At 41.3% G+C, this 25,205-nt stretch overlaps 1 protein-coding gene across 3 annotated transcripts in view; it reads left to right on the forward strand.

Annotated features, from left to right (window-relative positions):
- Window positions 1-25,205, forward strand: part of LOC116063417 (carbonic anhydrase-related protein 10-like) — a 106,810-nt gene that overhangs the window by 65,720 nt on the left and 15,885 nt on the right. For all 3 annotated transcript variants that reach the window (XR_004896718.1, XM_035998970.1, XM_031318402.2), the window contains exons 4-6: window positions 18,050-18,235; window positions 20,168-20,263; window positions 21,024-21,096. Coding sequence is in view for 2 of the 3 variants with exons in the window: in XM_035998970.1 (XP_035854863.1) it covers window positions 18,050-18,235; window positions 20,168-20,263; window positions 21,024-21,096 (355 nt within the window). In the remaining variant the exon portion in view is untranslated. The remainder of the gene's footprint in view (window positions 1-18,049; window positions 18,236-20,167; window positions 20,264-21,023; window positions 21,097-25,205) is intronic.

Here is a 25,205-nt window from a genome sequence, read left to right on the forward strand (position 1 = left end):
ATGGGTATATCCCTGGTCGTGATGACAATTCTAATACCTGGGTCAACCCCGGAGCAATGCATAACAATTACCTCAAGTGCTAGAAATGGGCGGGGCTTTACACGTCATATTCAGTGAACAGCTAACATCACATATTCCAGTCCAGCTGTAAACCAGCAGAAAAAATGTTTTGTAGCTACTTGAAACTGTCATTGTACAGTAGGGAGTGATAAATAAAGCTTACTTTATGATTGTTTCGCAGTGATTATGTTCTAAAGCACATGTAAATAACCATCAAACACTTGATTTTGCACAGAGGGATTTCTCCTCCTCTGCATGTTTATTCCAGCAGCTGGGCAAGGAAGTAGATTTCTCTAGTATCGATTTTTGACTATTTTAAGACGAGGGGAGAACATTTTTCTTTGTGTGATTTCATTAAAAGTAAAGTTGGGCTTTGCTGTTGGCTTAGAGACTCAGGAGTAGATTTACTAACACTACCGCAGTTTACGCTGCGTCTATTTATGCAAGATTGGTAATATGCTTCCGCATTTTGCGTAGTAGTTATCAAACCTGACACCCATCAGGCAATCAGCGCATACTCCGCCCTCTACCGTAATTAGCATGCCTCTAAAAGAGCAAATATCGCATGTATCTATCATTGATCTTCCTACGGGAAAAAGAAAGCGCAAGCTTAAATTTTGTGACGACTTTGTAATGTTGCCAGGAGTTTAACGTGTGCTGGGATGGAATGTGAACGCTGAGTGAGAGGTTCCAGGTCATCTTTGATTTCGTTCAGTAATAGAATTATTGCATGGCTGCTTAATCTGTAACGCTGTTCGTTTAAGTGGAAAAGAGTGATTCTCGTTGCATAAATCCTGTCCCGTCTTAGCCTAGGCCTTCGCCTTGCTCAGATCACTGCTGCCATTGAATAAGGTACATTTTTACACGCGCTCCCCGGTTTAGACCTGCTTTTAAGAGGCGGAGAATTTCCCCCGCAGAATAGAGGCACGGTCCTACTGGCAGTCTTTGTAAATACTGCGGAATATATAATTATGCGCACTTATATAAGCGTATCCTCCCACCTTTTTGGGTGGAACTCCCACTTTCCCCTTGACCGTCCCACGAACACATATTGAAAGCGCAACTTGTCTCTTCTCGCTCATGTGGCAGGCAATCTGCGATTTTACCCAAGTGTGCCCTGTTTGCAAATAGCCTGCATCGGTTAAGTCAGTTTTTGCGAACAATTAACGCCTGGAAACAGGCGCAAACGGCTTGATAAATCTAGCCCTCAGTTTAAAAAAAGACAGAGAATAAAAGAGTAAAAAAAAAAAAGAATTGCGTTAACATAACATAAACAAACAATCTCAATGCGGAATAAGAATTCCGACCAAGATGCATCCTGAGCGGGCACATTTTACATTAGAAACATTGTTATAGCACCTTTTACAGACAATGTCATTTTTAACGATATAAGCGCACGGTGCAAAGATGGGCGCAGGTGCATTTGCTATTTAAACGACGTGGGCGCTGGATGGGAAATTGCGTCGGTCTTAAACTAGCAAAGACCCTTGCGTCAGGCTTTGTGCTGCGCTGCGCCGAGTGCATGATAGGGCCCAAAGTCACAAAGTGCTTCACATGTTAAACATTTGTAAAAGTACAGTAGGATCCAACAGAAAATAAGCAAGGAAAAAATAATTGAAACACCAATAAAAATCATTTAAAAGATTAAAACCTAAAACCCAAAGTAACAAACATAAGTCAAAAAACGAATTTAAACATGTGCGTCTTCAGCTGCTTTTTAAAAGCATCAACAGAGACTGCAGAACGTAAGACAAGTGGAAGTGCGTACCACAGGTTTGGAGCCACCGCTTCAAACGAACGGTCACCTTTAGTTTTTAAGCGAGTGCGTGGGACCACCAGTAATCCCTGGTTAGAAGACCTGAGGGACCTGTTAGTAGTGTACAGATGCAGCAGGTCAGAGCTATAAACAGGCGCCTGACCATGCAAAATTTTATAAGTCAGAAAAAAAACTTTAAATTGGATCCTGAACTTGATCGGAAGCCAATGTAATGAGTATAAAATAGGTGTGATGTGCAACATCCTGCTGGACCTGATCAACAGCCTTGCAGCAGAATTTTGGTTGTAGACGGTCCTGGGAGGACTTGCTGAGACATTAAGCCGGGATGATAAAACCATGAATGATCATCTCAAGCTCAGAATGCGAAACAACAGCTCTAAGTTTGTTTTATTTATATATATATATATATATATATATACATTAATGTATATTTTATTGATGCTAATTTACAACGCCAATTAAAACAGATGAGAGAGGCTTTGTTCAGTTATCACAGAATGGAATCCAACATATTTACAACAACAGTGTTTATAAATGACCTACCTAGTTTGGCATTTGCACTGCAGTTTCTTGTAACTTATCAGCTGACACACACACACACACACACACACACACACATATATATATATATATAATAAGCCCATAATGGCCCATTTATAGGCCTGGCTTTTTTTTTTACAAAGGTTTTAAAAGGTGAGTCCAGTGGACTCTTGTGTGGGATTTTGCCAAAAACTGTCCAATCGCTGAGTTACCTGTCATCCTTGTATGATTGTTGACTGTTTATTGACTATTCCCAGTTGGTGTGAAGACAAAGCTGACCAGAACTAAAAGGCAAACAGTGTATCATGTTTTAAGGGCCAGTAGCAGCACTTTCCCAGTCACTATAGCAGACATGACGGGAAGGACACCGTGTTGGGTGTCTTTGCTCATATTAAATTCTGGCGTTACTGGCAGGAAAATCAGTATGGCCCACTGGACGTGACTAATTAAAAGTGTGCAGTAGAGTGGAGGAGGCACTGCAGCTAGCTACTGTAGTGCAGCTTTAAAGGAAATGATTATTAGAACCACATTTTCAACAGCATCAAGGGGCTCACGCTATCTCAACTGTTTGTTTTTTCAAATTTTGACTTTGTTGCGAGTACACAGAAAATGAAATGTAAGTTGAGATCAAGAATAGGCATGAAATCCACATCTGGCAGTACATTTGAGAAGAAAATGAGCAAATAAAAACACCAAATGTGCACATTAATTAAGTTCATGCGGTTTCAACACAAATGAGACTGGATGTTAAAATTGGGACTTTGTTATTATGTATCAGTGCTGAATAGTTGCTATCAGCAATTAAATCTATGATCTCAAACATCATTTCAGAGTCAAAGTATCTTCTGCCATTAAAAATAAATAGAGCAATTTTCAATAAGTGGGTTGAAAAAAGACTGAAATGTCGATGAGACTATATGACCCAAAGAGCTTAGAGATTCTACTGAACTATAAACTTTCAACTGAAAGCCCTTGAGGCAATTTCACATTTGAACAGAGTCGAAACAAGCTGTTTGAAGATGTTCAAGGCCATGAATACCCATTATGCATTGCATTCACTGCATAGAGATACATTAACTGTATGAAAAGAGCAGATATAAAAGTAAGGCCAATATTTTATGTAATCAATGTACAATCTGCGAATTACAAAGAACAGAGCTTGTTATGGTTGCAGTGGTTCCAATAAATATGTAAATAAATAAATTAAGATGATTAAAAAGATGGAGGTACTTATTGTACTTACTAATGAGAGCTTTGGATGAAGGGGATTAACTTGTTTTGCTTATAAAGAAGTACTAGACCAGTGCTAACCTTCAAAGCTAATAAGTAGATGTTAACAGCCTCACACTGGCTGAAGGTTACACAGGCCAACTGCTCTTCTTCTGAAAGCAATCAGTCAGATTGATGATTAACACACTATTTTAATAATCAGTACACAAAACTATTTGTGCGATTGTGCCATAGGATCACACCAGCCGCAATGCTAAATCGGGCCAGGGGTGTAAGTAAGTAATTAAGTTGAATTTTACTTATAAAGCACTTTTCACAGATAAAATCCAACGCATTCTCATGAACGGGTCCGTATGATATCGTACAAAAATGTATGCACACCAAAACGTATATCCTACGAAATTAGGAGACCGCCGGCTGGTCACGTGATGCCGGCTGGTCACGTGATGCCGGCTGGTCACGTGATGCCGGCTGGTCACGTGATGCCGGCTGGCTACGAGCTCCATGACGCCGAGCGACAGTTGCTAGTTGTTTATGCTGCTACAGAGCTTCGTGACCTGGGCTACAGACCTCCGTTGTATCAGAGGTAGTTGGTGGTTCACTTACCCAAAAATAGGTGACTTTGAGCCGGGTACAAAGCATCGCGAGCTGCCGGTCGTTTCGGCAGACATTACGGTTACATTTAGTACACAAAATATGAGCGTTTTGCCGTGACGAAAGTTAAGATTAGGCACCAAAATGACTAGTTAAGATTAGGAAAAAGATTGTGGTTTGGATTAAAACACTCCTACGGAACACACATTTCCTGGGTGAAAGATTTTAGTTTTCCCCAGGAAGCAAACTCCCCTCTCTGACTTGAAAGCCATGTGTGTTAACGCCCACCCATCTACTTCCCTACGCGGCCAGCCACGTTCTTAAACAGCGTGGCCGTCAATGTAGTGAATACAGCAAAAAAAATGTGTAACGCTTACGAATTACAGTGCTTAACTTCGTGTTTGGTGTTTTAAACCCCCAACGTCATCTTCCAGGCAGCACTGCATGGAAGGCACTAGGGTTAGGCAAGGGTTAGGGTTAGGGTTAAGGTTATGGTTATATGCCTTGAAGTCGATGGTCGCAGCGCTGCCTAGGGTTAGGCAAAGATTATGGTTAGAGTTAAGGGTTAGGTGCCTTGAAGTCAACGGTGGGGGCTTAAAACACAATTGAGCGTTTTAACTTTTCGTAGCTTTTTGAACGAATGGTTCATGAGAACAGGCTGTAAAATCGCAAAGTGCTTTACAGAAAACATACAATACATATTAAAACACAGTGCACAATTAAAATCATAAAGTAATACATAAAAAATAAAATAAAGTGGGGACGGGTCAACCAAACGCCTGTTGGTCTTTAACTGATTTTTAAAATAGTCAACAGAGACAGCAGATCGTATTGGAGGAGGCAGAGCATTCCAGAGTCATGGTGCTACCGACTCGAAGACTCGATCACCACGGGTCCTAAGCCTGGTTGCATAACGTCCGTCCGTAACTGTATCTCTTCTAGTCACAACTGTTTAAGAGTGCCACATTTCCACATTAAGAGAGAGGTTGGGGTGGTGGATGGGTCAAACAAACACAGGACCTTCACCCAGGAGAGCAGGGTTTGACTCCTGTACGAAAGTCTTTACGAACGTCACGTGCGTGAAGTAACGTCTGATTTGAACCCAAGCCATGTCTTTTTCGGAACTGAACTAAGTAGTTTTTGTTCCCCAAAATATGCAAACTGTGACTGTTTCAGAAAATTAAGGACATGTTTAAAACTGCGACCGCTACGTTCAAAACTGTGATAGTCATTCTCTGGTTTGGCTATGAGGACGGAAAACACTCCTGTGGGTCGTATTAGAGGGTAGAAACAAACGAAATGAATGGTTTGGAGGACATGTTGGAATACTGACTTTCCGAACTAATACCAATACCAAATTCCAAAACCAAAAAGAAACTTCATATGTACACTAATTTCCACTGTTTTACACTGAACCTCCATAACCCATGTGTGGAGCTGCATATTAAATTTAGAACCTCCATATTGAGTTTGGAAGTCGGCAGAATAGATTGGGGAGGTTTGACTGCTTCAATCAACATACTGATATTCACATTTATAATGGCAACTTCCAAATGTTTTTTTGGAAATTTCAAAATTTAGATTCAAAAGCGGCTCATCTAAAAAATGTTCACCTCTAGGTTTATGTCCTCTTTCAAATCCAATAACTAACTTGCAAATGTAATCACAGTGCCTCCAAGTACCAGTTTTAATAATGTGTGACTTCCAAAAGCATTATGTGATATTTCGACATGTCGTTTTGGAACTTCATATTTATTAGATTTCCCTGCAAAACGTCTTGCCATCTGAAGCTTCTGTACTTCCATGAACATTTCTACAGTTGTAAATAGGGTGAAATGTACATTTTGGGTTGACAGGGTAATTGAACACCATCATATTTTATATTTGAGTCTCTTCACATCACAATTGCAACATCACACTGCTGAAAAAAGAAGCAGGAAACATCTTTTGGAAGCGTGGAGTAGCCTGGTAACAGATGCTTAACCCTGCTACATTGTGTTTTCTTTATCGTGAGGGATCCCAGGGGAAAGAGTGGTTGGAAAATCAGCGTCCTCCAGCAGTGAAATGCTGCAAAAGAGCAAGCAAAGCAGAGCTTTCTACTCACCGTCCTCTAGTGTGATAATTAAGCCCACAGTGCAACAGAGGGATAGCCAGAGAGCGCGTCTCTAATAGATACCGACAGAGCGGAGGACTTAAATTAAAACCTCGGCCCTCGCTGCATGCTCATAGGGTTGCATGCATTATGCAGTGGCCTATTACAGCCCAGGCCCAGGTGGGACCGATCACTTTTCCTCTTCTAAATATTAGCATTTAATTTCCCTCACTGTTTCTCAGAGGAGATGAACCTCTTCCTAACCCATTTCGCTATCCGTCCAAAATCGTCTCTCGAACTCTCCCTCCAACCCATTTCTCTCTGTCAATCATTTAACGTTTGTCTAATTTGTGCCCAATTCTGTCCATTTCTTCCTCTGTCAGTTTTCTTTCTCTCTTTTCCTCATTATCGTTCTGTGTTTCTCTATGTCAGTTTGGCTAATTCTACTTTCCTTTGTCTCTTTCCTACTGTATGTGTCATTTTTTGATTGACCGGTTCCTGATTCTCTGTCTTTGTCAGTATCTGTTTCTCTTTTAATTAATTACCAGTGTGAGATGTCATGCTGTGTTGGGCTAATAGTATGCAGTATGCTTGCTCTCTTTAGCACATTTTAATTAAAATAATAACCCATGACATTCAAAGAAATAAAAAAAACATGATTAGTTCTACTCAATACTGTCAATGCAATACAATACACAATACCATATGTCGTTTGTTTAAGCAGGAACTACGACTCATCTTTAAGTTTCTAGTGACAGTGCCCTCTAGTGGCCGTAGTAGTTATGATGAGTGAACACTATACAAGGCAACATTTTATTTCCAGGATTGTTCATGTGCTGCCGGAAATTCCGCCTGATGTCCTTTATTTTCGGCCGGATGTCCGTCACCTTCTGCTTTTTTTGTGTTGGCATTCCAAACTCTGGTGGATTTATGAGGACTATGGTTAACTGCTCCTCAGATCTCTACAGGGTAAATCCAGACAGCTAGCTAGACTATCTGTCCAATCTGAGTTTTCTGTTGCACGACTAAAACAATTTTTGAACGAGCACGTTCCACCAAAACAAGTTCCTTCCCAAGGCTATTTTGCAGCGGCACCGTTGCTCCATCTGGAGCTTAGCGCCGCCCAAGACGATTGTGATTGATTTTAAGAAATGCCAATAAACCAGAGCACGTTTTTCTGCCATCCCAGAATGTCGTGTGGACTAGGCAGACCATCCTTCGCAGCGCTGTGGAGGAAGGTTTGGCAATGCAAGACTATGACGAGTGTAAAGCAGGAAGTATAAGGTGGCGAAGTATAAGAGCGCCAAATTTCTGTGGGAGTTTGGGGTTGTGGACGGCAAGTTTTTTTAACTTAACGAACATCACGTTTAGTGTCACGTGCGCATCAGATTTTAACCCATCCACGATCTTTTTTCTAAACTTAACTAAGTAGTTTTTGTGCCTAAACCTAACCAAACTGCGGCCGTTTCACAACGTTTAAAGACATGTTTAAAATCCTGACCTTTTACGTTTGAAACCCTGACTGACGGTCTCTGGTTCAAATATAAGGTTGTATTTCTGCCACCGCTAAGGGCGCTATTTTATGATACGCTCCTGTGGGTCGTATTAGAGGGTTGGGAACAAACGACCCATATCGCCATGAGTTTGGTGGACTTGGTGCCTCAAAACACGATACACTGTTTGCACGGTTTTCTAAGCTCTCAAAAAATTCACGTTCAGCGTCACTTGCGGAACCGGAAGCGAAGTAATGTCAACTTTTAATCCCAAACCAAAAACTTTTTCTAATCTTAACTAAATAGTTTTTGTGCCTAAACATAACCAAACTGCGACCATTTCACAATGTTAAAGACTTGTTGAAAATCGCGACCGTTAAAGTTTGTAACGTTGTCTGCTTTAGACAAAATGTCGTATTTCCTGCCACCACTAGGGGCGCTAATTCATGAAACACTCCTGTTGGTCGTATTAGAGGGTGGGAATAAACTACCCATATCGTCAGGAGTTTGTAGGACTTGTAGTTCTACTTTCAATGTACTGTACTGTAGTTTCATGCATTATGGTAATGTATATCCAACACATTCTCATGAAGGGGTCCGTATGATATCGTACGAAAATGTATGCACACCAAAATGTATGATATCCTACGAAATTAGGAGATCGCCGGCTGGTCACGTTACGCCGGGTGGTCATGTGACCCCGGCTGGATACGAGCTCCATGACACAGAGCGGCAGTTGCTAGTTGTTTTTTAGCTGCTACTGTTGCGCCCCTGAAAAAGGGGAGAAATAATCACGAGAGTGATACAGCGATGTTTCCTCACTGAGAACTTTAGTGTAATTCCATTTTACAACAGTACCACATTTTAACAGAACAACAGATCTACAGGAAACAGGTCATTTTGTAGAGTACCAGGCTTATTCAAATCACAACAGCATACACTGTAATTCACTAATTACTCACTACTACTAATTTTCAATATAACTGTTAAGTACAAAGTAGTTTTAGCTCAGTAACCCATAACTAAATTTATCACAAATGTCAAAGTGTTTGAAACACATTATACAAATAAACACCACAAAATATATTATTAACTGCGTACATGTTAATTCACAATTGGCATGAAATGGCGGCTATTCTCAGTACGAAACTATTCTTCTCTGTAACTGAGCGGGGGTTCTGCTCACACACACACACACACACACACACACACACGTTACGTTCTGCAAACTTAACTCTAATTTACTCAAAATGTTACTAACACACACCTTAAACACTCTTGACATGTTAGAAAGTAGCAAGTAATTAAATTGACTGTTTTATATCAATAACGTACCTGAAAAAGGGGAGAAATAATCACGAGAGTGATACAGCGATGTTTCCTCACTGAGAACTTTAGTGTAATGAGGAAAAGACCGCGATTTCCCCGAGAACTTGGGTGGAGACCAAAGCAATCGATCTCAGGCTCATAGATTAAGAGCACTTAGTAGATCACAGATTAACACTTTTACCCTTAAAGTATGCACCACAAAATAAAGTAATAAATATGTTTACACATTCTTCTTACAATTTTTACCCTTTGTATGCGTGACAGATTTTAACTTTTTAACACAATTATATGAATTTTATCAATCTCTATGAACTAGTACTGAGTGCATGATCTTTTTAATCTGAGATATTTTAAGATCCTCACATACTATGAACTTACCAATACCTTTTAGTGTATAACAGGCTTTAATTATTTCTATTTCCTTTAACCTGTCACACTACAGAGCTTTGCAACGTGGGCTACGGGCCTCCGTAACAGCTTGGTCGTATTAGCGGCAGTTAGTAGATGTGTTTAGCCGAAAATGGGTGACTTTGAGCCGGGTACAGAGCAAACAAAAACACTCCCAAGGAACATGCATTTCTTATACAGAGGCCATCAATGTGGCGTATACAGCAAAAATAACATGGAATGCTTACGAACAGTGCGTAACTTTTTGTAGCTTTTTGAACGAATGGTTCATGAGAACACGTTGGTATATCACAACTATAACTAGGGCTGGGTATCCTTCAAAAAGTTTCGATACCAGTATCGATACCAATACCGTGACTTAGATACCAGTTGCTAAACAATAAAGAAATGACAACATTAAACATTACGGCACAAACCTTTTTATTTCTCAGCTCCTACTTCGGGAGCCCCGTCTCTGTGTAACATAGAGGTTTTTTTACTGCCTGCCTCTACGATGTGTAACGTTAGACAGCCAATCACAAACATTATTAGATCTTGGTATAAGCATGCTGCATGCTGATTGGCTCACTGACGCTGATGAGATTTACTCCTTATGTATTGAAATTGGGTATTGAATGAAAAGGCATTTTGTTGATACTCGATACTTTAGAGGCAATTCGGTCGGTGCCTAAAAAGTATTGAATTCGGTACCCAGCCCTAACTATAAATACATTTAGCTATATGTACAGTATGTCATGACGACACCCTGTCCAGCTCTTTCTATTCTTGTATCCGGCTCATTTCGCACCGTCCGCCCAAGTCATACATCTTCTCTGATTGCAAATTCAACCCCTCAAAGACGCAAAAAGGTATGAACCGAGCAAATTGTTTTATTCTTTTGACTAATGACTTGTCTGGGAAGTACAAGTTAACCTTGATGCTCTCATCTCGTCATTGTGTATTTGAGTGTCTTTCCCTCTGCCTCTCTATTATTTTTGTCTCTCGTATCTGTCATCTGCCAATTTCTCCTGTTCTCCAACACAAAAGCAGCTGGCCGTTAAGTCATTTCCACTAACATGCTGTACTTGGCCTATGCTCACGGAAATGAGTATATGCTATAAAATAAATGATTCATATGATGTGTATTAATATGATGTATGTATAACATCCCCCCTCAATTAAGTTGACCAAGGAGGGTGCGCTTCAACAATACAAAATTGCTGGAGTACCCCGTTTAATACTACAACGGTTCTGATGGGCCAGAAAAACTGGGAGAAACCAGAACGTATTCGGTTCATAATTTAATTCAGGGAAAGCAACAATGTCAAAGTTAGACATTTAAGAAAAAGTGGGTGATGAAACTGATAGTTGTGCTCTGCCATACGAATAGCACTTCAGTCAGAGCAATTACAGATAAAAAAGACAAACATTTAATGTTCCTCCATTTCACCTCTGTCAGCCGGGCAGCTCAGAGGTCCTCATTAGATTTCATGTCCAGCGCCTTAACCACTCAGCCATCACAGCTCCCATTCTCTTCCCTTTCCTCTTTGCCATTATTAATACCATCATTCTCTCTGCTTTTTTAGTTAGTCTCTCTTTTCCAATATTTCCATTTTCCTGCAGTTCCTTATTTCGCTATCCCTGCATCTAATTTTGTTCATTAGTGTCACATTTTTCTCCCCCCTGGCTGTTCTACTTTTTCTTTATCTTCTTTTATTCCCACTCTAATCTATCGACCCTTCTGTCCCTCCGTCTTGCTAGAAAACAGACGAAGGCTTTGAAGATTTGCCTCACGCTGGTTTGGTTTTTAAGCTCACACATCAAACAGCTTTAACCTGTTTGTACTCAATTACTTGGAGTGTGTTAGATTTGCTTTCCCTAAATCCAGTGTGGGGAGCTCCTGCATGCAATTGCCTAAGCCCACCTGCTGTACAACAACCCCGTCATCTAATGCAATTACGTTAAAAGATGCGGAAAGCCTTGAGATATTAGCTTCTGTGCTGTTCGTCTGTAGGAATAGCTGCTCCTCACTTCAGGCCATGCTGTGTTTTAGAAATGAATGTACAAAAAACAAAAGCATTCAGAAAATAGATTTGTCTTTATTGAACCGTCACAATGTTGTTTCACTGGTACAGCTGAAATCAGCCTTTACTTTATAGCTGAAGTTGTTTGCTGCAGAGTTGGGGACTCGAGTTTGGGAGTCGGGCTCGAGTCTCACTTAGGTCCCAGACACAGTGACTTCAGACTTGACTTGAGACTCGTCTTCAAAAGACTTCAGACTCGACTCGGCCTCGAAATGCCGGACTCGTGAACAATCTTTATTTTAAGGAAACGTATCTTCTGCATGCGGCGACACGTGAGAGAGGACTACAAACATGCTGACCACACCGGCAGCTGCTGTGCTATTCTTCACAAGCTTTGACTTTAAACCTTCATACAACAAGGCCCAGACAAAAGACTCAAAGACTTGAAACTGGACTTGGACTCCAGCTCAGAGACTTGAGACTTGACTTTCTGAGTCATTTACAGATACTCTGCCTTTCTCCACAAAAAAAACATGTTAACCCTGAGGATCAACACCTGGTTGCGGTTGCCTCAACTCTCTTTTCAGTTCACGCTCGTGCGTAACCTGTCAGTCACCTATCAAAACACTACGGTCGAGATTTGGGACAGAGAGGATCTGCGCCATTGCATAGTATCAAATCATAACAAGAGTTATGAGACTTTCCAGATAGAGTAGGTCTAGACAACACTACAATTTACAAAGACCCAACAATTTCCCACCAGCAAGCATTTGGTGCAACAGTGGTGAGGAAAACTTCCTTTTAGGCAGAAACCTCGGACAGACCCAGGCTCTTGGTGGGCGGCATCTGTCGGTGCCAGTTTGGACACAGACACATACAGATATAGAGAAATATGATTCATAATAAATATAGCAGTTGGAATGATGAACAGTGGCAGTTATAGTAACAATAAAGATAGTGTAACTATGACTAGAAAAAATAGTTGTAGCAGTTCAGGGCATAGTAGGGCGTTGTGGGGCGTAGTAGGGTACAGCAGGGCATCGAGCAAGACCACAGAGGCAACTGCAATAAGTCCTATCTATTCATCCCATATCTGAGCAAGCTGTGTGTGCAACCAATTGATGAGTGTGTACGTGGAAGAGTTGGAAGCTCAACCCAAGCTCCCTAAATCCTGTCCGATCCCTGTACATTCGTGTGACCATGCTTTCCTCACAACAACCTCCGCAAAGGAAAATATCTATTTGTATTGCAGTCGTAGCTTTTAGTTCATTTTATTGCCGAAAATGCATTGCAAGCTCATTGACCGCACAATACTATGACAATATGGATGTACTTCAACTAATCCCAGCAAATCCAGCGAAAATAATTGACTTTGCTGCAATTTTTTTCCAGTTTAAGATGCTTGTGTGACCAGACCTTTACAATGCTAAAACCTGAATTCATTTAGAGTTAATACTGTATACAGTATGCAACAGAAATCAGCTGACGTGACATTTAAGATGCATTCAAACGCAATGTAAAATTAATATTCTGTTCCCTGTGTCAGCAGTTGCTAGGGAAACTAACAGCTGCCTCAGAGTCTTTAAGCAGGTCACTATAATTCTCCATTATAACATTCAATGGAGTGACATCACTACTCAGTAACCAGTGACATTAAACAGGTTGAAACAAGAAATGTACAAGTTTGTACAGTTAAGAGAGAATCCAACTTTGAACAATATTACATCCTCACGAGTCCCGTGTAAAAAAGTAAGAAAGCTGAGTGTGTGTTGCGGTTGTTGCAACCCAGTCTCACGGCAGTTCGTGAAATGGTCACGTAATTGAATTTGAAATTTGATTTGTGTACACAAACACGTTTATCTTGTGTTTTCCATGATGCTGAGCACGTTTTTTTAAACTAATGTATTTCAATGGGAAGCATCTTTCGTGATCACAGCACGATTCTCAATGAGAAGATGACGTAGCATTAAGAGCGACTACGGTAGCGAGTAGTATGAACGCCCGAAAATCCACGTAGGGAGGTAGGTTGGGGTGGTGGATGGGTCAAACAACACAGGACTTTCACCCAGGAGACCGGGGATTGTGTCCCGCGTGTCACGTTTCCTAAACCCAACCATTGCTTTCTTCTTTTACTAAACCCAACCGTCCCGTTCCTCTTTTCCTAAACCCAACCGTGCTGTTGTTGTCCGCGTCCCGTTGATCGTGTCCCGCGTGTCACGTTTCCTAAACCCAACCATTGCTTTCTTCTTTTACTAAACCCAACCGTCCCGTTCCTCTTTTCCTAAACCCAACCGTGCTGTTGTTGTCCGCGTCCCGTTGATCGTGTCCCGCGTGTCACGTTTCCTAAACCCAACCGTCCCTTTCTTCTTTTCCTAAACCCAAACCGTCCCGCTGTATACAGCTATGCAATTGTTGGTATTATAATAAACGTGCTGACCATCACGAGAAAAAAAAAAAACGTGCTGACCATCACGAAAAAAACTAGATAAACGTGTTTGTGTACACGAATCAAATACATTGAATTAGGTGACGTGGTTGTTGAGTGACGTAGAAGAGTGGAAACCATTCAGTGATATTTAGATTCTAAATCCTTAGCCTCTTTTAAAATAATGTTGTGCCTTTCGTAAGGATTATGCTGTGAATAGATTTCACGCTGGTGAGTAATGGTTTAATTTCATACTAACCCAGCAGTGGCATGCCACAATTAAACTGCGACCGAGTGCTTTCTCCTCATTTATTATATACAAACAGCAGTAATGAATATGTGACTGCAGTGAATGTCATATAATATGTATGGTGAATATGGTTGGCATGCGGGTAAAGAACATTAATGTTTAATGCGTTGCCAGGGGGCGTTGTGAGGAGCTGACAACATAAGGCTACGAGCAACAGGAAAAGCTGTTTAAATCCGAACAAACAGAATCACCTGATTTGTCATACACTGTAAACACGGAGGAATTAGTTCTCTATGTCAAAGCAAGGCAAAAGGACAACTACCCTACATTAAATGCAAAAGAAGAGGACACAGTAAACAAGACTTCACTCTGCAGATCCAGTATTAAAAAAATATGGGCTATGCCAGCCCTTTTTCACTCCCAACTCGTCAAATACTGACCCTTGGTCAGTGGCTTTTAGAAGAAAAAAAATCACCCTTTACTCTGTATGGGACGCACCGTACAGACATAACAGCGCTGTAAGATGATGTAGTATGAAGGGCGACAACGGTAACGAGTAGTATGAGAGGAGGCGGATTGGGGTGATGGATGGGTCAAACAACACAAGGCTGGGGTTCAAGTCCCATTCTTGCAGTAGCTAGGTAAGGACTACTAGCCAGTCAGAAGCAGAGTATGAGGGCGTGCCGTGCTAGCAGCTAGGCGAACATTATAACGTGTGTTACAGAAGTAAAGGCTGGACTACAATAGAGCTGTTTGGAGCAGTTTGTGAACAGTGTTTTCTGTTGGAGATGGTAAGTCCCTTTGGGGTGGACTTTGGGCTTTTTCACTTTGTAAACACAAAAAATATATATAACACAATAAAGCAAAGGGAAAAAGCCAAAAAGCATAATATGAGCACTTTAAAATTATTGTTGGGCATTTCTGCCTTTACTCATTAGGACAGCTTAGACATGAATGGGGAGAGAGAGGCAAGACATGCAGGAAATTGCCGCAGGTCGGACTCGAACCCTGGGCCTCTGCGTCGAGGAATAAATCTCTACATATGGGCACGCACTCCACCAACTGAGCTACCCCCCCCCCGCCCCCACCCCCAAATCTTTTGCTAAACCTAACTCTGGTTGACTTGATATGACTTAGCATGACACAAAATTAATATCCAGAGTGCACAGGTAAAAGCAGTATGTCAGTATGGCAAAAATTGGTTTCAGCAAACCCAGTCGCACGTCACAACTCGTCCTACTTTTTCCATTCTGCGCTTTGTCAGAAAACAAAGCTGGTATAGTTAATACATAAGTGGGCCAATGTGCTGCTAGCGCTGGAGGCAATGGGATTAAAAATAGAAAAGGGCTCACTACAGCACTGAAGGCAAACATGTCATGAAGCATCACTTAATTACACTTACTTTACATGGTAATAGACCAGTGGTACTACCTTGGTACAGTTAATCTCCAGCTGTTGCATTTAAAGGAAGCTTTGCCTGAATGTTCCTCAAGTCATGAAAAGTAGTTTCAGTAGTTTCTTCTATTCTCTTCCAGTGTTCGACAGTAGCAATAGTGATTTCTTTTTCAGACTATGACACTTAATATAATATTGTTAACATTAGAAAACAAGACAAAGTCTCTGTGAGGCTACACTTCACACTAAAATGCTAGTAGTTCAGATAAGCATACTTGCACTGAAAATGCTAACATGCTGATCTTAGGTAATGTTAAACCTTGATCTCCAGCTCAGTTAAGGCTGGTTAAACACACGTATAGGTATTTCAGGTATTTAGTCATTATTAAAGTGAATGGAGATGTTGACCTGATGATGGCAAGAGAAGAAAAGTCAGGGGATAATAATAATACATTTTATTTATAAGCCCCTTTCAAGTTACCCAAGGATACTTTACAAAACCAGATAGGCAGCCAATATATAATACAGATTATAACAAAACCCAATAACAACAGTAATGAGATCTACAAAGTACATACAGATAAAATAATACATTTATAATGAACACTATACTAAGCACCCGGAAAGGTTAATCTAAAAAAAAGTTTTTTTTGTGACTTAAAAGAAACAACAGATGTGCACTGGCGCAGACCCTGAGGGAGAGCATTCCAGAGGTTAGAGCCAGATTGTTAGTGTCTGTATTTTGAGGTATGTGTCTGTGTTGTGTCTATTGAGAATTGAGTTTTTAGTGTCTGTGTATTCTCTGTTGTATTCGGTCTTTGTATAGCTTATTTAGGTTTCCCCATTTCACGAGGCCTACATATGATAATTGTACCTTTGGAAATTGTGTTTTAATGATATGATGATTGCGTGTGAATAAAAAATTTAAATAAAAACAATTAATCCTAAGGGAAACACATTTAATGGCAATTTATGGATTCTTATTCTAAAGCAAAGAAGTCAAGATGTGGTTAATGCTGCTACCATGTTTTCAGCTGTTTTTGTGTTTATTTTTGGTTTTATTCTATTTTTTGAGTCCAAACTGTGATTTGAGCCCAAAAGAGGACGTTCACATCTGCACAGATTCAACAACCTAATTACTCAGGGAGTCATTGAAGGCAGAATGGGTTCTGTGTGTGACGTTAGCACGTATGTAGACCAGACCTTCCTCCACAGCGCTGCGGAGGAGGGTCTGGCTAGTCCAGACAGCATTCCGGGATGGGTGAAAAACGTGCTCTGGTTTATTGGCATATCTTTAAACCAATTACAATTGTCTTGGGCAGTGCTAAGCGCCGGATGGAGCCCTGGTGCCTCTGCAAAATAGCCTCGGGAAGGAACTTGTTTTGGTGGAACGTGTACGTTCAAAAGTTGTTTTAGTCGTGCAACAGAATACTCAGATTGGACAGATAGTCTAGCTAGCTGTCTGGATTTACCCTGCAGAGATCTGAGGAGCAGTTAACCATGGTCCTCATAAATCCACCAGAGTTTACAATTACAACACAAAGAAAGAGGAAGGTGACATCCCGCCGAAAATAAGGGGCCATCACGGAATTCCCGGCGGCACCGGAGCGAGCCCGGAAATGAAATGTCGTAGATATGGACTAGCATGTATACAATTCCTATCAAAATCAAATCAAAATTGAGCGATAGTACGTGAGGTACTATCGCTCAATTTTGATTTTCCTTTAGTACACCATCTGGATTTGCGATATATTCGTGGGTTTTCTCCGGCCAAATGTTTACCTGTCCAATCAGCGAACAGAGGGAGTGGCTGAGAACGATGACGTTGAGGTCGTGCGCTAGTTTGAGTTGTAGTTCCATAATGGCGGCGGAGAAAGATGCGAGCGAAGCCATTGTGGCAACGCTGCCGAATATCCAGAAGTTAAAGCCCGAGCAAGAACAATCTTTGGTGAGTTGTGTTGGTGGCCATGATGTTGTGGCCCTCCTCCCCACGGGGTTTGGGAAAAGTTTGATTTTCCAGCTCGCTCCGTTAGTGGTGAAGGAGTTGGCTAAAGCGAACGCTAGCGATGCTAAGCCGATAGTTGTTGTCGTCACGACCACACGTTAGCGATTGGTTATTGCAGATCCAGAGTGACTCAGGGCAGATCCAATTGAAGTTTTAAACTTCACCTTCAAGGAAGGAACACTTGTCAATGGAGAGAGGCCAGACTCTCTGTGCAAAATGAAATATACGAGAGTCTGGTAGGACCAGGCAAATTCCTGCTGTTTGCCTGAAAAGTTAAAAGCATTTCCACCTCATTCTGGATATTAGTATTGTTGGCTTGTATGGAAATCATCATGTACCATAAAAATAGACAAGCTACTAAATATAAGGCAGATGTCATGTTATCTGTTGTAGAAGTAAAAGCCATCATATGACTGAAGCCCCTCCCTCCCTGTGTGTTTCTCTGCAGATGGGAGGCACCATGTACAACACGGGAAGGCACGTGTCTCTGCGGCCGGACAAAGCCCACCTGGTGAACATCTCAGGGGGGCCGCTGGGTTATAGCTACAGGCTGGAGGAGGTCCGCCTCCACTTTGGGAGCGAGGACTCCCAGGGTTCAGAGCACCTCCTCAATGGACAGGGCTTTCCTGGAGAGGTGAGGATATAAAGATATTAAAGTATTTATAATATAAAAACGAAATGGTTATTAATATAAAAAAGCAGGACAAAGATGACACACACTGATTTAGAATATTTATAGGAGACACATGTTCAGACACACACATGCGCCCACGTACACACAGACAGATACACAGACACACAGTTAGACACAGACAGAAGTAGAAAGTGGCACGAAAAGAAAAGACTCAACCTAAAATTTGTACTTAAGTACAGTTCTTGAGTAAATCTACTTAGTTACATTCCACCACTGATACACAAGATAATTGCAGATAGCAGACATTGACAAGCTTAATAACTACATGATTGTTATCTGAGATAAACACACACATAAAACGGGATAACACACACTAAAAGTCATCTGGGTTTAGGTCATCTCTAAATGTATTTACAGTATTTTGACTGTCCTTCCTACTTTTTGGTTCCATGTACATGTAGATATTCATATCCACTCAGACATACATGCCATATCCCTTTTTCTCTGTCCCCCGAATTCTCAAAGAAGTTGGCCGCAGATCAAGTAAATATAAAGCTCCTTTCGATTGGAATAATCTTCCTGTGTGTCTGACATCTATAACCACTTACCGCTGCTTCAGGACATCTTTATTTTCTCATCTTAAAACAAACTGTTCATGCTTTTAATTTGTGTGTACCTAACATTTGTTCTGTTTATTTGTGTTGAAGACAAACTGCTTCAATCGCTCTTTATTCTGATGGAATTGATATATTATGTGGGTTATGGTTCTATCTATTTTTTTGTACAGCAGCTGGGGTTGTTGTTGACCGAGGTTGAGCGAGCTGTCTGTATCTGTATACTTGTAGTGTATTTGTTTGTTATGTAACGCTCTTCTGTCTGAATGTGTTCATAATTATGTATTTGTGTTCATAGGACGCCCTGGAAAATGAGATGCTATATCTCAAGGGGCTATCCTTCCAATACATTCTAATTCATCTCTCATTAAGAGGAAAACATTTTATGTGTGAGCTATATCAAAGCTTGTTATCCACCTTGAAATTAATCCAAACCTGGTTGTCGAAATAGGATTTCGACAAAAAAGCCAGTGTTTTCTTGTTGTCTGTGTGGAGATTCCCTGAGCTTCTCTTTCTAAAACCAGTTTGTTTTGTGAATCCACTCCGTCCAGAGAGACATATTTAAAAAGAAAGCTGTAGACTTTTGAGATGCTTCTCCCTCTTGTTATTTAGATTGGGTTTGTGGTTCTACATCTGTCAGAGTCGTTCTGGAGGAAGACATAATCTCATTGGTCAAATCAAAATTCTTTGGGGAGAGCAAAAGAACCACAACTACAACTGTCTGCTAGTTGATGAAGTCTATTACCGAAACAAAATGTAGAAGACAATCAACCTGGGCTAAATACTCTGAGTAGACCCTTCCAGTAAACAGTGTTGTCTTCACAAACCTGTGGATAGCTACCCCCCCGACCCCCCTAACCCAACGTGCATTGATTACCCAAGGGACCCGAGCAGTCGGACCCACAGCAGCTTTTAGACATTGTTGTTTGCTAGCTGACGGAATTGATAATAGGAGGCACCTTCACGCAATACAAGAATACAATTCAACATAGAGCGGGAGAGGGCGGGATTTAAATGCGCCCTGTCTCTGTGGTTGGATGGATGAAGGTGGGCCATAGTAAGATGTGATTGGCCAGTGATTAGATGAGAGAAAAACCAGTGGGACAAGCATGTGATCTCTCTTCACTCTGCGGGCCGGTCAGCCAAAGAACAAGGATGTGAATGGCCAGTGTTCACATGAAAGACAAACAAGTGGGCCAATCATATGATCTCTCTTCTCTCTATACTACGGGTACTCCTGATGTCCAATCCATGCCTGCTGCTGGAGTAACTTTAAATTTAGCTTGTAATGCTGTATGTCATGGCGTCCCTCTTTCAGGTCCAGCTGATCCATTATAACCAGGATCTGTATGCCAACTACACTGAGGCCGCCAAGAGCCCCAACGGCATCGCTGTGGTCTCCATCTTCATAAAGGTCAGCATGTGCTTCTGGGAGTACACTGAAACAAAATGAAGGACCAATAAAGAAACGATTACATTTCAAAAAGAGCTTATCAGATGTTTGCGAAACTCATATGGTAGATTTAAATCCTAACCTCTTAGTTGTGGATTATGGATTTTCATTATACTAATACTAATAAAGCTCAACAGTGACTGCTCACTTTGGTTCAGGAAGTAATTTTTCCCGTTCAATATCTCCATTGACGTTTCATTAAATGCTTATATAAAGTTGCGAGTTCCGCAAATTACAGATGTCTCTGTTACGCTTAGGATTGTGGGTAGTGTAGTACTGTATGTCTCCATAAGATCGCGAAGAAAACACTTTTTTCTTAAAACAAGGTTGATCTTCAACTGACTTCTGTCTTCTACAGGGGCATACAACTTTGTTTCACAACCTCGTAGCTCGTGCTCAGTATCCCTTGGATGGTTTAGACATCATGGCTAATAATCAAAATCCTTCCTTATGGAGAAAATGAATGGGATTTTTACTTCCGGAACCACACTGTTGAGCTCTATTGCCATAAAGGAAACAAAAAAGTTCACTGTTTCAGTCCTTAGGACACTTGCTACATGTGTTTTACTGCAGTGTGCATGTGTGTGTGTGTGTGTGTGTGTGTGTGTGTGTGTGTGTGTGTGTGTGTGTGTGTGTGTGTGTGTGTGTGTGTGTGTGTGTGTGTGTTGTACTGTGGTTTGTGATGAATATTTGATCCCCCTCTCTCTTTGTAACCTTTCAGCTCTCTGAAAACTCCAATGCCTTTCTCAACCGCATGCTCAATAGAGACACCATCACCAGAATCAACTACAAACGTAAGACACTCCTTCTCCCTCTCTCTCTCTCTCTGCCTCTCTCTCTCTCTCTCTCTCTCACACACACACTCACACACACGGCCTCAACCTGTGTTTTGTCCCTAGACAAGCTACTTCTTTGAATATCTACAGAGCTGTATCCATCTTGTATATCTTGGGTAAAATGGGATATTTTTAATCTGTTGTAAATAATGTAAAATGTGCCACATAAAATGAAAAAAACCCTTGGTGACAAACAGCCTCCCTATTGGCTGTCACACCTCTTTATATAAAGTGTTAGAATCTACATTTTTGTCACTTTGAAGCTGTGATAGTTTGTTAGATAACTTTACTTGGGGAATTGTCAATTGAAGAGGTGAAACTTTCTTACTTCATGTCTGTTAATATTTTTCCAAATTCTCTTTTGTGATTTGAATTCTTTTGCACTTTTGATGAATCACAAATTTTATTATTTACCTCTATCAGAGGAGGTTATCCTTTTAGTCCCAAGATGGTAGCACCTTTAGTCTGTTAGCATGCTTACATTTGCCAATTAGCACCAAACACAGTAAAGCTGAGCCTGATGGGAAAGTCATTGTCTTTTGAAGGTATTTGTGGTCATAGACAAAAGTGGTGGGCAAATTAAAATTTTGAACTGAGGATGAAAAGTTGAGGTATCGCCAAAGTAATTAAACTTCACCATGAATGTCTAAAACCAGATGTCATGGCAATCGATCCAGTGTTAACTTCAGGCTGGGGCTAGAGGTGAAGTCAGGGGATCACTTAAGTCATTAGGTTTTATCCTCTGAGGACCATGAATGTCTGTACAAAATGACATTTCAATCTGGACCAGAGTGGAGCACCGACCAAATGACTGACAGACTGACATGGTCATCCCTAGAGCCATGCAGCTAGCTTTGCTCAAAACCTTTGAGATCTAAAACATATTTCTTCGGGACACCCTGGTTGCTCACCTGGTAGAGCGTGCGCCCCATGTTCCAAGGCTCAGTCCTTACCGCAGCGGCCCAGGGTTTGAATCCGACCTGTGGCCCTTTGCTGCATGTCTCCCCCCACTTTCCTGTCTGCAACTGTCCTATCCATTAGGGACTGTACGTTTTTTATTTGAGGGGCTAAAGGAGGAGTTTTTGTATCTTTAGTCAAAATAGACTTGACCCTCCCTTTGCCAGCAATACATTTTTCTGTGACCCTCCAAAATGATTGGGAAAAAATGCTGTTGTGGCCAACAACCGGAAACTTTTTATATTGTTCGTCGGCTATTTCATTACTAAATTCATTTCTGAGACTTTTTTATGCGAGAAATCAACTATGTAGAGCTCAAATATGGGTCGTTTTACGAAAATGTATGGCTAATTGCAAATTTGGTCCGACTGTGTCGGAGTTCAGAAGCTCCACAGTCTGACGTGACAGCCGGCGGGAGCTTGCCGGGGTTGCTGGCTTGCCGCCCAGCCTGTCCACCTTCACAGACCCCGCTGTGAGCTGGCTGGAGCTCTATAGATAGGATTGGAGATGAGAAGTTTAACTGACACGTAACTGCGATCAGCGCTCACATGCTCCACTTAGCACCAACTGCAATGTTTAATTTTAAATGAATGTAGCCTACAGGCAGTCTAGTACAAGTGGATGCTCAGTATTTTCCGTGGGCAACGTGAAACCTTTGAGCTAGTCAGCTTCATTATATTCCATCTCCATGTCAGTGACAATACTTTGGCAACAGGTGGCGCAGTTAGCTATAGGGTTGCATTCTCAAAGAAAGCAACTCCAAACTTGTGTTGCGATTTTTGTTGGGTCAGACCCATCTGCTAGCGATGGGGGGCCGAGACTGAGAGCTACATGGAAAAGTATGCACTAAACAAGCCACTTTGAAATAAAAAAAGTTGGGTGACCCTCCCCTCAATAAAGAATAAAAAGACATGACCCTCCCCTATTTTCCTCCGGTGGTCCATTCCATAAATGCCGAACGGTCCCTTACAGGCCAAAATGCGCAAAAAATAATCCTTAAAAAAACAAACGTATTTCTTCTTTCTCTTGTAGACAGTTAATAGAGAGGCGAAGTCCCTCCCATTCCGGTGGACCTCCATGGGACCTTATTCCGGAAAACTATTTGTACGGTCGTGAACGGCGAGAGACAAATCATTTTTTGATTTAGATTTTTTGGATTGTGCCATGAACTACACGTTTGTTTAAACATCCAGAATTGAAAAGCTAATTTTGCAAGTCAAGAAAGTCGCACTTAGTTGTAAAACTGTTGAAGTAAAAGACTGTGAAAATACGTAATAAGAAAAACCAACCCATTCTCACTCCCAACTTGTAAAATGGTAACGCTTGGTCAGTGGCTCTCAGCGTCAGATACCAATGCAAAAATCACCCATTAGCAACTGTATTGGACGCACCGGGCAGAACAGCAGCTCGACCACGGTGCTGTAAGATGATGTATTATTAAGAGCAACAACATTAGCGAGTAGTATGAAAGACCGAAAATCCGCTTAAGAAGGTTGGTTGGGGTGGTGAATGGGTCAATCAACACAGGTCTTTCACCCAAGAGTCCGGGGTTCATGTCCCGTTCATGTCCCGCATGTCACTGAAAACCGACATTTCATAACCCCACCCAAACCTGTCCCGTTCTTGTGCCGCATGTCAGTTAAACGTCAGTTTTGACCCAGAGCATCAAAAAGTGACACCAAGAGTCCCGACCAAGCCGGTCTAAATATGTATATATAACACCTAAAGGAGACTTTTTTGCGTCAATAACAAACGCCAAAGGTACCTGACCAAGCGTCGTTTTTTGCCGCAATGGGAGTGAGAATGTGTTGGAAAGAAACACCCAAAAGTTGCTTAAGTGACGTCATAACTTTCTTTCTCGCTGGAGCTACAAGGCCTGTGTGTGTTTGATTCTTGTGATGTACTCACAAGAGCAACACTCCTTCTTTTGATTCCCACCTGATAAAAAAAAAGACGCTGGATAAAACACATTGGGTGAGATAATCTTACGTTTGTGCGTGGTACATAGCTAAGCTAGTTATCTAGCTAGCAAGCAAGGTGACCTATATTGTGCAAGATGATATGTAGTTCACTGAGAGGTTTCACAAAACTAAGTGCTTCTAGGATAAACTGAACTTTTTTTTTCGATTTCCTAAATTATCTATTAAATTATGCATGTTATGTGGGATTCGTGGCACAATTCAAATGGGATAAAAAAAACATTTGTCACTTGCCGTTGACTACCATACATATTCTTTCCAAAATGAGATCCCATGGGGGACATAGGAAGGGGAGGGACATTTTCTCTCTGTTCTCAATAATGGGAGATCTAGTCCAACACTCTGCTCTACATACTGAAACACAACAACACTCAAACGCACATATTTTTAGTTGTTTCCCTTCAGCAAGAATGCCTTTTTAATTTCTTTTCTTTTTTCCGACCTCTGCTATGAAGATATACAGCCTTCTGGAGAACGCAACCACACACCCACACACACAGAAACTTATTTTTGTCATGTAGGAGGACATTGCATTGCCTTATATTAATCCTCTGGAGACGTACACTAACCAAAACCAAGAAGCAGGTCTTAACCTTAAAATTAAATGGGATAGCCAGTTTCCCATAGGCTACGGTCCAAAAATTGGAGGTGAATTCCCATAATGTGACTGTGTGAACAGATTATTTTTTCCCCCTAATTAATTACACACACACACACACACACACACACACACACACACAGCTCCAACATATTTATGTTTTCTAAGGCAAATCATTCCTTTTAGTTGGTCCAAACTGTATAGATTTATACCCTGATGCTATGTTCTACATAAGCCACATGCACACACCCACGCACCCACACACTCATGCAATATCTCATCCCAATGCTTTTTTCCTTTGACAGCGTTCTTGCTTATGGGTCTGAGCCATAGAATATAAAGAACATACGTGGCATCGGTGGAGACACCAATTGGTTTGGGGACTGCTGTTTTGAAGCCAGGAGTTTGCATTTTGGCCGTCGCCCTCTTGGTATTTTGGAGTTTTACCGGCCGGTAAATGCAGACCTGTGGGTCCTGGTGCCGTTCGTCAGCATGTACAGCAATACACAGAGCTGGTTAAAAATCGGCAGAAT

This window comes from Sander lucioperca, chromosome 2 (assembly GCF_008315115.2).
Source record: "Sander lucioperca isolate FBNREF2018 chromosome 2, SLUC_FBN_1.2, whole genome shotgun sequence".
NCBI lineage: Eukaryota > Metazoa > Chordata > Actinopteri > Perciformes > Percidae > Sander > Sander lucioperca.